At 40.4% G+C, this 14938-nt stretch overlaps 2 protein-coding genes across 2 annotated transcripts; both read left to right on the top strand.

The window, feature by feature from the left end:
• Nucleotides 1–3229: 3229 nt before the first annotated feature.
• LOC144295306 (olfactory receptor 2AG2-like) lies at nucleotides 3230–4180 on the top strand. The gene has a single exon (XM_077867691.1). The coding sequence runs from the start codon at nucleotides 3230–3232 to the stop codon at nucleotides 4178–4180; it is 951 nt and encodes a 316-aa protein (XP_077723817.1).
• Nucleotides 4181–13300: 9120 nt separating this feature from the next.
• Nucleotides 13301–14389, top strand: LOC144295305 (olfactory receptor 2AG1-like). Its single transcript, XM_077867690.1, has one exon. The coding sequence runs from the start codon at nucleotides 13301–13303 to the stop codon at nucleotides 14231–14233; it is 933 nt and encodes a 310-aa protein (XP_077723816.1). The 3' UTR covers nucleotides 14234–14389.
• The last annotated feature ends 549 nt before the right edge of the window (nucleotides 14390–14938 follow it).

Genomic DNA, 14938 nt, shown 5'->3' with positions numbered 1-14938 from the left:
AAAAATAAAATGAGCCTCTTGTAGACAGCAGATAGATGGGTCTTGCCTTTTTATCTAGTCTGAAACCCTGTGTCTTTTAATGGGGTCATTAAGCCCTTTCACGTTTAGAGTTACTATTGAAAGTTATGAATTTATTGTCATCATGATACCTATGCAATCCCTATATTTGTGGATTTTTCCCTTGGACTTCCTCTATTATAGAATCCCCCCTAATATTTCTTGCAGAGCTGGCTTTGTGGTCACATATTCTTTCAGTTTCTGCCCTTCTTGGAAGCTCTTTATCTCCTCTTCTATACAAATGAGAGCCTTGCTCAATAAAGTATTCTTGGTTGTATGTTCTTCTCATTTAGAACCCTGAATATATCCTGCTAGCCCTTTCTGGTCTGCCAGTTCTCGGTTGAGAGGTCTCCTGTTAATCTAATATTTCTCCCCATAAATGTTAGAGATTTCTTGTCTCTCCGCAAGTAAAGATTATAGTTGACATTGAAATTCTGCAGGTTCAAAACTGTGTGTATTTATTTTTCTTTTTTCTTTTTTGGCTCAATGCTTACAACCTGATTCACTCTCTTTTGAAGTAATACTAGCAGACGACAGTAATACAAAGACTCAAGCCATCCAGCAGCAAACCTAGAAAGCCAAGGCAAATGAAGGGAATATTCCATAACAATAGGCTCCACAGGGCACAACCACACAGGGTGGGGTGGTTGGTGGGGAAAGATCAAGAAGGAGTATCTTACACTGTCACAAAACCCACCTTAAGATCTTGGGACTGAGCAATGACCATGAAAAGAAGCCTTGCTTCTTGGTCTATGCAGTCAGCAATTTAGAAATCGCTGTCAGTGCCTCCTTAGGGTAGCATAGAATCCTGGAGTGTCTGGGCTCATTTAGTGAGAGAACAGAGCAGGGATACCAGGCCAGGAAACATGCCCAAGAGGACTCATTAACATCCTGTTTCCAGGACCAGCATTTGCAGGGGAGACCATTTCACCTGAGCAGTAAGTCCCTGGGAATGTAGAAGTGAAATAAAGTAGAGAGAGTGGGGTCATGGGAGAAGAAGCAAGAACAGCCTCCCCAGGGACAGGCACAGCAAGGTCTCCCTCGGGTAGCTCTTCCCATATCTACTTCCTCCAGATTCCTGCTGCTTTCATCTTTGCTCCAGACCCCAGCAAGAGTAAATGACAGTCTGAGCATCTGGACCCAAGCACTGAGTCTGACAACTTCTCCAGAAGAGCTGGATGGGTTCTCACCTGGAGAACTGAGTGATGGAAGCAGTTTCTCCTAATTCTCCACAGCTGTGAGAACAGGAAACCCATCTCTGAAGGAAGAGCTCCACGGAAACTGCCCAAGGACTGTATTTGTCCTCTGTCTCTATTACATCCCCAGACAAGACCTCTAGAGGACCAGAAGGACCAGATGCCGCCCTGACGCCTGCCTTGGTCAGACTCCTCAGACTCTTAACTCAACTTGGCAAAATTTAAACCAGTTGGAAACTGCTGGAAAAGCTCACTCTTTCCCCATTTCTTTTTTTCTTTCTTTCCCTATTTCTACAGGACAATCTTGACCCTCAACCCCCAGGGCAGTTTGCATGGTTGGGCAACTCAGCTTCTCATTACCTGAGGTAAAAACTTTGTCTCTCTTTCAGGGAAGTATGCATCCTCTAGATACATTGAGTTGAGAAACAGGGCCCAAAGCAGACCCTAAGAACTTAAGCTACTCTGTCTTCCAGGTTCTCTGCACTCTGTCCTAAGGCCCCATAGTCCTGTTTTTCTAAATATGAAGAAAAATGAATGAAAATGAAGAAAGAGTCTATGCTACATCCCAGGTCTGAGTGTCTGCTTCCTGGTGGGAGTATCAGTACCTGTCCTTAGAGCACAGGCTTTGCCGGCCTCTGCTAGAGGACTATTGAACCTCTCTGGTAATAAATGCCTCCAAATCAAGGGCCATCTAAAAATCAATGATCTGTCTGTCATATGCTCTAAAACCTTTCCACCATTAAAATCCTGTAAGCCCAGAAGAGACCAGTAAAAGAACCAGTGAAATATCCTAATTAGAAGCCACAATGTAGGGAAAGACTTAGAGATATGTTTCCCTTACAGATTCTTTGATGCATGGTCAGAATTGGACTATCGCCTAGTTCCCATGATGTATGACCTTGATAGTTGTTAATCCCAGGTTCCTGTCTCTTCTAACTTTTCTCTGGGGGTGGGTGAAATACACTAACGGTTGCTCTCCAGAACAGGAGTTTATCCTCTTTATCTCTGTGGCTCTTCAATCCAGTGTAGATATTCTGTCCCAGCAGGAGGGAGAACAAGGATCTGGGTCAGGTGCAGGAGAAGGAGGGTAGGCTTATTGAGCCTGATTACAACATGTAGCGCATGCTCTTTTGCTGCCAGCACCTTTCAATCATTTCTCCCAAAGACAAACATTCTGGTCTTTCTGGGCAGGGCCTCCTCTTCAGAGTTTTGAGTTCTCCCAGGCTTGCATGTTTTCATAACCTGTAATAAAACACCTATGTTGACTTGAGCCTAAAGGTTTAGCTCATAAAAGCAACACCACATCAAACACACCAAACCCTCGTCTCAGTCTAGAATCCCTTCTGCACATGGAGAGCGTGGTGGTTACTGGTCCAGAGGGATGACTGAGGTGGACATAGTTTAGCTCTTCCTGTGACGCTTACATCTACAGCCTTGAGTGCTACAAACAAATGTAGACCTAAGGTATATGGACAATGAAGTGGAAGTGCTTTGTTGAAGTCACAGTTCTGTACCTGCTTTAGGATTTTCTATTCAGAACAGGTCTGTTAGGACACTAACTGGGGATTTAAATCATGAGACAATCATTATACTTAAAACATAGGTACAAAAATAACCAAGGGCTTGGGTGCCAGGATATTGCTTTCTATTGAGAGAGAGATGATTTAATCATTCTGGAAAGATGCATATTGAGGCTTGATGTCCTGCATGATATTTTCTTGTAGTGACCTCTTAATATTTAGCCATTGCTGTGATGATTGCTCTCCATTTGGATGCTTCCTTCATCAAGATACAATTAAAAGTGTTAGAACCTGAGAGATCAAGAGGTCAAATCCATGTCCAGTAGGAAAGACATCATCTCACTGGATTCACATTGGCCATCATCAGGAGCCTGTGATGTTACAAACGAGGGGCCACCTTAGCCAACATTCACTGAGAATGTGTTTGCTTCTAGGCAACTGAAGAAACAACACAGAATGGAGTCCTGGAACTCCACCTTGGGCAGTGGCTTTATATTGATGGGGATTCTGAATGACAGTGGGTCTCCTGAACTGCTCTGTGCCACAATCACTGTCCTATACATGTTGGCTCTGACCAGCAATGGCCTGCTGCTCTTGGTCATCACAGTGGATTCCCGGCTCCATGTGCCCATGTACTTCCTGCTCGGCCAGCTCTCACTCATGGACCTCCTCTTCACATCTGTTGTCACTCCCAAGGCCCTCGTGGATTTTCTGCAGAGTGAAAACATGATATCCTTTGGAGGCTGTACCCTTCAGATGTTTCTGGCATTGGCGCTGGGTAGTGCAGAGGACTTGCTGCTGGCCTTCATGGCCTATGACAGATATGTGGCCATATGTCATCCTCTGAACTACATGGTTTTCATGAGGCCAAGGGTCTGCTGGCTCATGGTGGCCACGGCCTGGATCCTGGCATTTCTGAATGCTCTAGGCCATACCTTGTATACCATGCACTACCCTTTCTGTAAAGTTCGGAAGATCAGGCACCTGCTCTGTGAGATTCCTCCTTTGCTGAAGTTGGCCTGTGCAGATACCTCCCGATATGAACTCTTGGTGTATGTGACAGGAGTGACTTTCCTTTTGATGCCTCTTTCTGCCATTGTTGCCTCCTATGCACTAATCCTTTGTACTGTGCTTCACATGCCCTCAAATGAGGGGAAGCAGAAAGCCCTAGTCACCTGCTCCTCCCATCTGACAGTGGTTGTGATGTACTATGGAGCTGCCACGTTCATGTATGTCCTGCCCAGTTCCCTCCACAGCCCCAGGCAGGACAACATCATCTCTCTTTTCTACACGGTTGTCACTCCAGCGTTGAACCCCCTTATCTATAGCCTGAGGAATCAGGAGGTCATGGGGGCCTTGAGAAGGGTCCTGGGAAAATATATGTTGCCAACACACTGTACCTTCTAAAGAGGATTCATGGCTTGTCCCTCACCATTTCTTTTCCCAATCAAAAGTTGTACACAACTGGTCTTTATGTGGTACTCTGTTCAAGTAGATTCAAACACTTAAATAATTTCTATTTCAATATAGTTGTGAGCATTGACACCTTAAGCTGTACTCACACGGGACACACCATCCTGACCTTTTAAAAGGAACTAGATGTCCATATTGTAAAAGATACTAGAAGAAGTAAAGCATGAACTGAGTATCATAGACTCACTTCATGGTAGGGCATCATCCTGACATGATTAGGAAGTAGACGTGGTTAGGGGACCAAGTTTCAGTTTCAATATCATGCAGCAGTGAGAAACAGCATTAATTTTAGGGTGACCAAGTTCAGTAACCTCTAAATAACAGAGGAGGACTGCTCTCTTAGACAATTATAGTTAGAAATAAATATCCTCATAAGATAAAATGACCTTTTTTATTAGTTTTTTCAAGCAATTATTTAGAAATAGTAGTAGTTTTGTAACTGCATTTGTACTCAAGACTTAAGAAGTAGTCCATATTGAAAAGATAAATAAAGGTAATACCTATGTTGAGATAGCAAATAAGGAAAATGGGGCATTGTTATACTGTTTAAAAATAAAAAGGAGAGGGCAGCCCTGAGGCCTGGCTGATTAACGCTGCCTTTGGCCCGGGACGTGATCCTGGCGACCCGGGATCGAGTCCCATGTCAGGCTCCCTGCGTGGAGCCTGCATCTCTTTCTGACTGGGTCTCTGTCTGTCTGTCTGTCTCTCTTTCCTCTATATCTGTCTCTCTTGAATGAATAAATAAATTCTTTAAAAAAATAAAAATATAGATGAATATATAGAATGTGAAAGTACCATATTTGATACCATGTAGACATACAGTAACAGAGACATCTGTTGCATACAATACTTGAATAAAAAAATGTGACTTTAAATGTGTAGAGACATGTTTGAAACATCAAAACAGTTGCAAGAAGCTCATATTCTTAAAATGAGCATATGTATGTCTGTGTCTATAGGAAAGGTAAGATAATATATATAATTGACTTTCTAGCTAGCTTAAGTATGCTTTATTTTGTCATTTGATATTGATGTGGAAGGTTAGTAACATAAATTGGGAACTGAAATCTGTTCAGTTAAGAAGTTCCAAAATCCCCTGGCTCAAATAGATGGAATTTTGTTTTTTTGAGGATAGTGCTTTGTGAAAACTCAGAAATGTTTTTTTTCTTTATAGGAATAATGCTAAATTGCCAAATCTACAAAGCTAATCATAGGAGCTAAAGCTAATTTTTAAAACTAAACCAAGTCATAATAAAAAGAGAACATTCAAAAACTTAGAATGAAGGTAAAATTAAAGTTGTCCTTTCAGTTTTTTTGTTATCCATATGTGTATTTTACTTAATTGTTATATACACAATGATTAATGTCCTGTTTTCTTTTTGTCTGTAATATAAAATTTAGTGAACCTTATTTCTTGCTAAGAGGGGACATTGTAGTATAGGGGTAGGGACTGAGTGGCAGAGAGGGATGAGCTAGATTATATGAGTGTGACTCTCCACTCTCCCTTTGTCTGTGTATCTTGGGATATTAAATTAAATCTGTGCCTCAGTTTGCTTATCTTAAAAGTGGTGATAATAAGAGGACTCAGGATGATCTCATATGTTTTTAGGATGATTGAGTAAGATAATATTAGGCACTGAGACCAGAGCCTGGAAAATAGTGCTTAAAACAAGAAATAGTAAGTAGTTTTGAAAGAACTTAATTTTAAATGACTACATAATAATATTCCATTATATAAATAAATCTTCTGTAAAATGGGCAATTGACTACATTGAGTTTTAGTCCCCCAAATTTTCTTATGTGAGGGTCTGATTTTAAGTCAAATTTCTAGGAGTGAAATTACTGAGAAATGGCAAAGATACTATTTAAATTACTGTTGCAGTTATACGGTTTCATTCATATGGGGAATATACAAAATAGTGAAAGCGAATATGGGGGAAAGGAGGGAAAATGAGTGGGAAAAATCAGAAAGGATGACAGAACATGAGAGACTCCTAACTCGGGGAAATGAACAAGGGGTAGTGGAAAGGGAGGTGGGTGGGGGGTTGGGGTGACGGCATGACAGGCACTGAGGGGGGCACTTGATGGGATGAGCACTATAACTGGGTGTTATGCTATATGTTGGCAAATCGAACTCCAATAAAAAACAAAAAACAAAAAAAACCCCAACCAACCAAACAAAAATAAATAAAAATGAAGTAAAATTGGAAGGGGTAAAAATTACTGTTGCAAAGAATCAAACTGCTTTTCAGGAAGTTAGAAACACTTTGCATTCTGTCTGGTATTATGCAGAAGTACCTGCCTCACTATAGTCTTTCTAGTGCTGTCTTATCAAATGAACTGTTTTTGCCAATCTAGTAAACATCAAAGAGATGTAGCAGATGTTTTCCTTTATATTACCTATTTTATCCTAATGATTTTTTGTAGCTCTTTAGAGGTGAAGATTATGAACAATTTGATAGTAATGTGTGTGATAACCTTTGTTTTCAGTTTCTTTTTAAATACCTGACAGGATTTGTTGACTAGGGAATTGTTTAACAGTTGGTGTAAATCCATCTTTTTTCCTTTGTATTCTTCAGAAGATCATACTCTTATAATTCTCATTCTTAATTCAGAATATATTTACATATATTTCCTTTAGATTTCCTTAATAATTTCATAAGTGATATTTAAGTTTTTAATTTTTGTGCAATTTATTTTGGTACATGAGGTATGGTGAGGCTTTAAGTTAATTGTGCTTCCAAATAGCTGATTTTCCTATTAGCATTCTTAATAATCCTGAAATGTTATTAATTTATTGTTATTATTACTTTTACAATTGTTTGGCTATATACTATCTTCTTATAAATATAACAATAAAGAGTAACTCTAGGCTAGTTCTCTAGTTGTGGCAGTCTATTAAGACATTACTCTCTCATTTTTCCTCATCAACTTTTTTTTTAAAGTTTTATTATCTATTTAATCTTCCTGGGTAACTTTCGAATCATTAGCTATATGTCCCCAAAATTCCATTGGTATATTCATTGCAACTATATTTAACTCAAATCGATTGGAGATTTTGACTTTTTTACAATATAGTCTTACCATGCCATTACATCACCCTAATACAACCTGTGGTTCTCTGAAAATACCATTTCAAAACACCTCACTCCCAGGTTAAGGCTTTGTACCATACATCCTTGAGAAAGGAGGAGTCATACAGGAGTTCCTCATCTTTCCACTAACAAATTTACCAGCACATCTGCACACAGCTTTTGTTTTTTTATTTTTTTATTTTTATTTTTTAAATAATAAATTTATTTTTTATTGGTGTTCAATTTGCCAAGATACAGAATAACACCCAGTGCTCTTCCCATCAAGTGCCCCCCTCAGTGCCCGTCACCCATTCACCCCACTCCCCACCCTCCTCCCCTTCCACCACCCCTAGTTTGTTTCCCAGAGTTAGGAGTCTTCATGTTCTGTCTCCCTTTCTGATATTTCCTACCCATTTCTTCTCCCTTCCCCTCTATTCCCTTTCACTATTATTTAGGCTGTGTGAAATAAGCTTTTGGTTTTTTAAAAAAGCCTGTTTGAGGACAAACATTCCTGTTGTGCTTTTGATACCTAGCTCTCTTACTACTCGAAGAAATTGGTCTTGGAATTACTTGTTCTCCTCTGGATCATCTCCATCTCTATTGGAACATTTGCTATAGGTTACAGACATGCACTAAGGTGCATGCCTGCCCCCTAGCCCCTGCATTACAGTTGTGATTGTCAACAAAGCAAAGGTTTATGACTCAGCTCTTTGACAAAAAAAGTTGATACATTTTATAAAATGGTAAATGTGAATTTTAATATCATTACCTATGAGGACCAATGAGCATGAAAGGGCTTAGAGACTAAACACTACATTCCAATGGTATACAATAAATTTTTATAATACTCATATCTCAAACATTTTAAAACAATTTTGTGAGAATACTTCCAACAGTGCTAACTAAACAGGATTTGTCATTAATGTTCTTATTCTCCAGCTCTATGTGTGTCTTTCCCGAGATGACTTTCTGTCTTGAATTGTGCTTCCTTCTTAACTTGCCTTAATCATCCTGCTCACTTTTCCAAACTCATTTTTTTCTCCCTTTAAATGCTATCTAGGAAGACTGCAATTCAAGGCTTCAGGCGATATGTCATTCATCTTGAATTAAAATTTAAAGAGCATGTATTTTACAGCTTAATAAAATGAAAAAATAGGATAAAATTGGGAATGCAAAATGGTTCAGTCATGGTGGAAAACAGTTTGCCGGTTTCTTATAAACTTAAGCATACATGTATACAATTGAGCAGGTTCACTCTGAGGTATTTACCACAGTGAACAGACCTGTTTATACTCATTCGAAAATCTTTCCATGGATGTCTATAATGTTTTTTTATGATTCACGGGTGGAAACATCACAAATGTCCTTCAACTGATGAATGGATAAGAAATTATGATACATCCGTACAACTGGATACTACTCAAATAAATGGGAATGGTGAGAATCAACTGCAATGTAGGAATATGGTTAAATCTCAAGCATATTATGCTAAGTGGAAGTAGCTAGACTCAAAATGTATGGTACCATTTTCCTGACACTGTGGAAAAGGCCAGACACTGGTGACAGTCAACAGATCTGACAGTGGCAGGGCTTAGGTGAGTGCTTAGTGAGAATTTAGGGGTTGATGAAATTTGATACTTGGATTTGATAGTGGTTACATAATATACAAATTTGTCAAAATTTGCAGAACTGTGTACTAAAAAGGTGAATTTTACTGCATGCAAATTTTACCTCAATAAAATGTTTAAAATTGGAAATGATATCTGTGTAAATGAATGAGGCTTTTCATATTCTGCTTCCGTAGCTTTCTTTAAGCACCCACAGAAAAATGCCACTTCCATCAAATTATTTTTGTCAAGATTTTTGTTTTACTATTTTAATGTATTGGATACTAACCCTTTATCAAATATGTCACTTGCAAATACCTTCTCCCATTCCATAGGTTGCTTTTCAGTTCGGTTGATTGTTCACTTTGCTGTGCAGAAGCTTTTACTTTGATGAAGCCCAATAGTTTATTTTTGCTTTTGTTTCCCTTGCCTCAGGAGACATATCTAGAAACAAATTGCCCCAGCTGATGTCAAAGTTGTTACTGCCTCTGTTCTTCTCTAGGATTTTTATGGTTTCCCATCTCACATTCAGGTGTTTAATCCACTCAGAATTTATTTTTGTGTATGGTGTAAGAAGTGATCCAGTTTCATTCTTAGGCATGTTGCTGTCCAGTTTTCCCAACACCATTTATGCAAGAGACTGTCTTTTTTCCATTGGATATTCTTTTTTGCTTGTTAAAGATTAATTTACCATATAGTTGTGGGTCCATTTCTGGAGTTACTATTCTGTTCTGTTGATCTTTGTGTTTATATGTGTGCTTGTAGCATAGTGTTTTGGTCATTACAGCTTTGTAATATATCTTGAAGTCCAAAAGTGTGATGCCTCCAGCGTTGCTTTTCTTTTTCAAGACCGTTTTGCCTATTTATTGCCTTTTGTGGTTCCATACCAATTTTGGGATTATTTGTTCTAGTTCTGTGAAAAATGTTGGTATTTTGATAGGGATTGCATGAAATGTGTAGGTTGCTTTGGGTAGTATAGACATTTTAACAGTATTTGTTCTTCTAATCCATGAGCATGGAATGCCTTTGCATCTTTGTGTGATCTTCATTTGCTTCCAAAGCATTTTAAAATGCAAAAATATATATTTCAATTAATGAAGTTTACCAATTCATTTAGTAAATCAATTTCTTTGTATACCATGCACCCTGTATTGTATAATTCCCTAGGCATCATGTTTTTCTCACTGAAATTGCAGATTTTATTGGGTGAATCATTGGCAATACATTTTTTATTGTTTGTTTTTAACTTGTCTTCCCTCTTTTTTGTTAAGATTTTATTTATTCATGAGAGACACACACACACACACACACACACACACAGAGAGACAGAGAGAGAGAGAAAAGCAGAGCCATAGGCAGAGGGAGAAGCAGGATCTCTGCAGGAGCCGGATGTGGGAGTCGATTCCGGAACCCGGGATCATGCCCTGAGGTGAAGGCAAACGCTCAATCTCTGAGCCACCCAAGTGTCCCACAAGTAAAGATTTTAAGAGACATTGACATCCTGCCAGTTCAATACTGTGTGTATTTATTTTTTATTTTTTATTTTTTTGCTCAATGCTTACACCCTGATTCACTATCTTTTGAGTATCACTGGCAGACAACAGTAACACCAATATACACATTCCATGCACAGGCCAACTTAGAAAGCCAAGATAAATGAAGGGAAGATTTCATAACTATAGGCTTCACAGGACACAGACTTAATGACTGGAAATAATAGTCTAGATAGGGAGGATCATAAAGGAAGTGGTGGGGTTGGAGGGTGGGGAAAGATATAGAAGGAGTATCTTACACTGACACAAAACCCACCTTAAGATCTGGGTGCAGAGCAATGACCATGAAAAGAAGCCTTGCTTCTTGGTCTATGCAGTCAGCAATTTAGAAATAGGCCATCGCACTGGGGGTTATTCTGTATGTTAGTAAATTGAACACCAATAAAAAATAAATAAAAAAAAAAAGATAGAAATAGGCCATCAGTGCCCCTTAGGGTAGCATAGAATCCTGGAGTTTCTGGGCTCATTTAGTGAGAGAACAGAGCAGGGATACCAGGCCAGGAAACATGCCCAAGAGGACTCATTAACATCCTGTTTCCAGGACCAGCATTTGCAGGGGAGACCATTTCGCTGAGAAGATAAGTCCCTGGGAATGTAGGAGTGGAATAAAGTAGAGAGGGTGGGGTCACGGGATAAGGAGCCATAACAGCCTCCCCAGGGACAGGCACAGCAAGGTCTCCCTTGGATAGCTCTTCCCATATCTACTTCCTCCAGATTCCTGCTGCTTTCATCTTTGCTCCAGACCCCAGCAAGAGTAAATGACAGTCTGAGCATCTGGACCCAAGCACTGAGTCTGACAACTTCTCCAGAAGAGCTGGATGGGTTCTCACCTGGAGAACTGAGTGATGGAAGCAGTTTCTCCTAATTCTCCACAGCTGTGAGAACAGGAAACCCATCTCTGAAGGAAGAGCTCCACGGAAACTGCCCAAGGACTGTATTTGTCCTCTGTCTCTATTACATTTCCAGACAAGACCTCTAGAGGACCAGAAGGACCAGATGCCGCCCTGACACCTGCCTTTGTCAGACTCCTCAGACTCTTAACTCAACTTGGCAAAATTTAAACCAGTTGGAAACTGCTGGAAAAGCTCACTCTTTCCCCATTTCTTTTTTTTCTTTCTTTCCCCATTTCTACAGGACAATCTTGACCCTCAACCCCCAGGGCAGTTTGCATGGTTGGGCAACTCAGCTTCTCATTACCTGAGGTAAAAACTTTGTCTCTCTTTCAGGGAAGTATGCATCCTCTAGATACATTGAGTTGAGAAACAGGGCCCAAAGCAGACCCTAAGAACTTAAGCTACTCTGTCTTCCAGGTTCTCTGTACTCTGTCCTAAGGCCCCATAGTCTTGTTTTTCTAAATATGAAGAAAAATGAATGAAAATGAAGAAAGAGTCTATGCTACATCCCAGGTCTGAGTGTCTGCTTCCTGGTGGGAGTATCAGTATTTGTCCTTAGAGCACAGGCTTTGCCGGCCTCTGCTAGAGGACTATTGAACCTCTCTGGTAATAAATGCCTCCAAATCAAAGGGCCATCTAAAATCAATGATCTGCCTGTCATATGCTCTAAAACTTTTCTACCATTAAGTCCTGTGAACCAAGAAGAGACCAGTTAAAGAACCAGTGAAGTGTCCAAAAATAGAAGCCACACTATAGGGGAAAGACTTAGAGAAAGAAATGTTTCCCTTACAGTTTCTTTGGCGCACGGTCAGAATTGGACTATTGGGCTAGTTCCCATGATGCATGACCTTGATAGTTGTTAATCCCAGGTCCCTGTTTCTTCTGACATTTCTCTGGGGGTGGGTGTCATACACTAACGGCTGCTTTCCAGAACAGGAGTTCATCCTCCTTATCCCTGTGGCTCTTCAATCCAGTGTAGATATTCTGTCCCAGCAGGAGGAAGAGCAGGGATCTGGGTCAGGTGCAAGAGAAGGAGGGTAGACTTATTGAGCCTGATTACAACATCTAGCACATGCTCTTTTGCTGCCAGCGCCTTTCAGTCATTTCTCCCAAAGACAAACATTCTGGTCTTTCTGGGCAGGGCCTCCTCTTTATAGAGTTTGAGTCCTCCCAGGCTTGCGTGTTTTCATAACCTGTAATAAAACACCTATGTTGTCATTGAGCCTAAAGGTCTAGCTCATAAAAGCAACACCACATCAAACACACCAAACTCTCGTCTCATTCTAGAATCCCTTCTGCACATGGAGAGCGTGGAGGTTATTGGTCCAGAGGGATGACTGAGGTGGACATAGTTTAGCTCTTCCTGTGAGGCTTACATCTACAGCCTTGAGTGCTACAAACAAATGTGGACTAAGGTATATGGACAATGAAGTGGAAGTGCTTTGTTGAAGTCACAGTTCTGTACCTGCTTTAGGATTTTCTATTCAGAACAGGTCTGTTAGGACACTAACTGGGGATTTAAATCATGAGACAATCATTATACTTAAAACATAGGTACAAAAATAACCAAGGGCTTGGGTGCCAGGATATTGCTTTCTATTGAGAGAGAGATTACTTAATCATTCTGGAAAGATGCATATTGAGGTTTGATGTCCTGCATGATATTTTTTTGTAGTGACCTCTTAATATTTAGCCATTGCTGTGATGATTGCTCTCCATTCGGATGGTTCTTTCCTCAAGATACAATTAAAAGTATCAGAACCTGAGAGATCAAGAGGTCAAATCCATGTCCAGTGGGAAAGACATCACCTCATTGGATTCACATTGGCCATCATCAGGAGCCTGTGATGTTACAAACGAGGGGCCACCTTAGCCAACATTCACTGAGAATGTGTTTGCTTCTAGGCAACTGAAGAAACAACACAGAATGGAGTCCTGGAACTCCACCTTGGGCAGTGGCTTTATATTGATGGGGATTCTGAATGACAGTGGGTCTCCTGAACTGCTCTGTGCCACAATCACTGTCCTATACATGTTGGCTCTGACCAGCAATGGCCTGCTGCTCTTGGTCATCACAGTGGATTCCCGGCTCCATGTGCCCATGTACTTCCTGCTCGGCCAGCTCTCACTCATGGACCTCCTCTTCACATCTGTTGTCACTCCCAAGGCCCTCGTGGATTTTCTGCAGAGTGAATACACGATCTCCTTTGGAGGCTGTGCCCTTCAGATGTTTCTGGCATTGACGCTGGGTGGTGCAGAGGACTTGCTGCTGGCCTTCATGGCCTATGACAGATACGTGGCCATATGTCATCCTCTGAACTACATGGTCTTCATGAGGCCAAGGGTCTGCTGGCTCATGGTGGCCACGGCCTGGATCCTGGGATCCCTAAGTGCCTTTGTTTATACCACATATACCATGCACTACCCTTTCTGTAAAGTTCGGAAGATCAGGCACCTGCTCTGTGAGATCCCACCTTTACTGAAGTTGGCCTGTGCAGATACCTCCCGATATGAACTCTTGGTGTATGTGATGGGTGTGACCTTCCTTATGCCCCCTCTCTTTACTATCATTTCTTCATATACACTAATTCTGTGTACTGTGCTTCACATGCCCTCAAATGAAGGGAAGCAGAAAGCCCTAGTCACCTGCTCCTCCCACCTGACAGTCGTTGGGATGTTCTATGGAGCTGCCACGTTCATGTATGTCCTGCCCAGTTCCCTCCACAACCCCAGGCAGGACAACATCATCTCTCTTTTCTACACGGTTGTCACTCCAGCGTTGAACCCCCTTATCTATAGCCTGCGAAATAAGGAGGTCATGGGGGCTTTGAAGAGAGTCCTGGCAAAATACATGGCCTGACACACTCCATAATCTAGGGAGTTTATGGCTGGCCTTCAAAATTTCTCTTAAAGTCGTAAGATTTCTGGTAAAAGCCTGGTGAAAACACCATATTGCAGAGAGTACCTTTTAATAGTAAAAGGAATGTAAGGAATGTAATTTGACTTGGCAAATGAATTTGTGTGTCTGTTTTACCATTTTATTTTTTAAAGTATAGTTGACTTGGAATATTATGTTAGTTTCAGGTGTGCAACATTGTGGTTTGACAGAGCTATACTTTCTGCTATGGTCACTACAAATGTAGCTACTGTCTGTTACCATACAACACTATTATAACATCATGGACTATATTTGCCTTTTATCCCCACTCTACCTTTTAATCTGACGATTTATTTAGTTTATAACTGACATCTGTATCTCCTACTGCCCTTAAACCATTTTCACCATCCTTCCATCCCCATCCGTGCTCTGGTAACCGCCAGTTATTCTTTGTATTTATGGTCTGCTCCTGTTGTTTGTTTGTTCTTTGGTTTTGTTTTTTAAATTATACATATAAGTGAAATAATAATGGTATTTGTCTTTTGCTGACTGATTTCACTTAGCCTTATTATGCCTTAAGGTCCATCCATGTTTTCATAAATGACAAGATTTCATTTTTTTAATGGCTGATTAATATGGTAGTGTATATACCTATATCACATCTTCTTTATCCAGTGAAGTACTTGG

Source organism: Canis aureus, chromosome 23, assembly GCF_053574225.1.
Source record: "Canis aureus isolate CA01 chromosome 23, VMU_Caureus_v.1.0, whole genome shotgun sequence".
Classification (NCBI taxonomy): Eukaryota; Metazoa; Chordata; class Mammalia; order Carnivora; family Canidae; genus Canis; species Canis aureus.
This window is presented reverse-complemented; position numbering and strand designations above follow the sequence as displayed.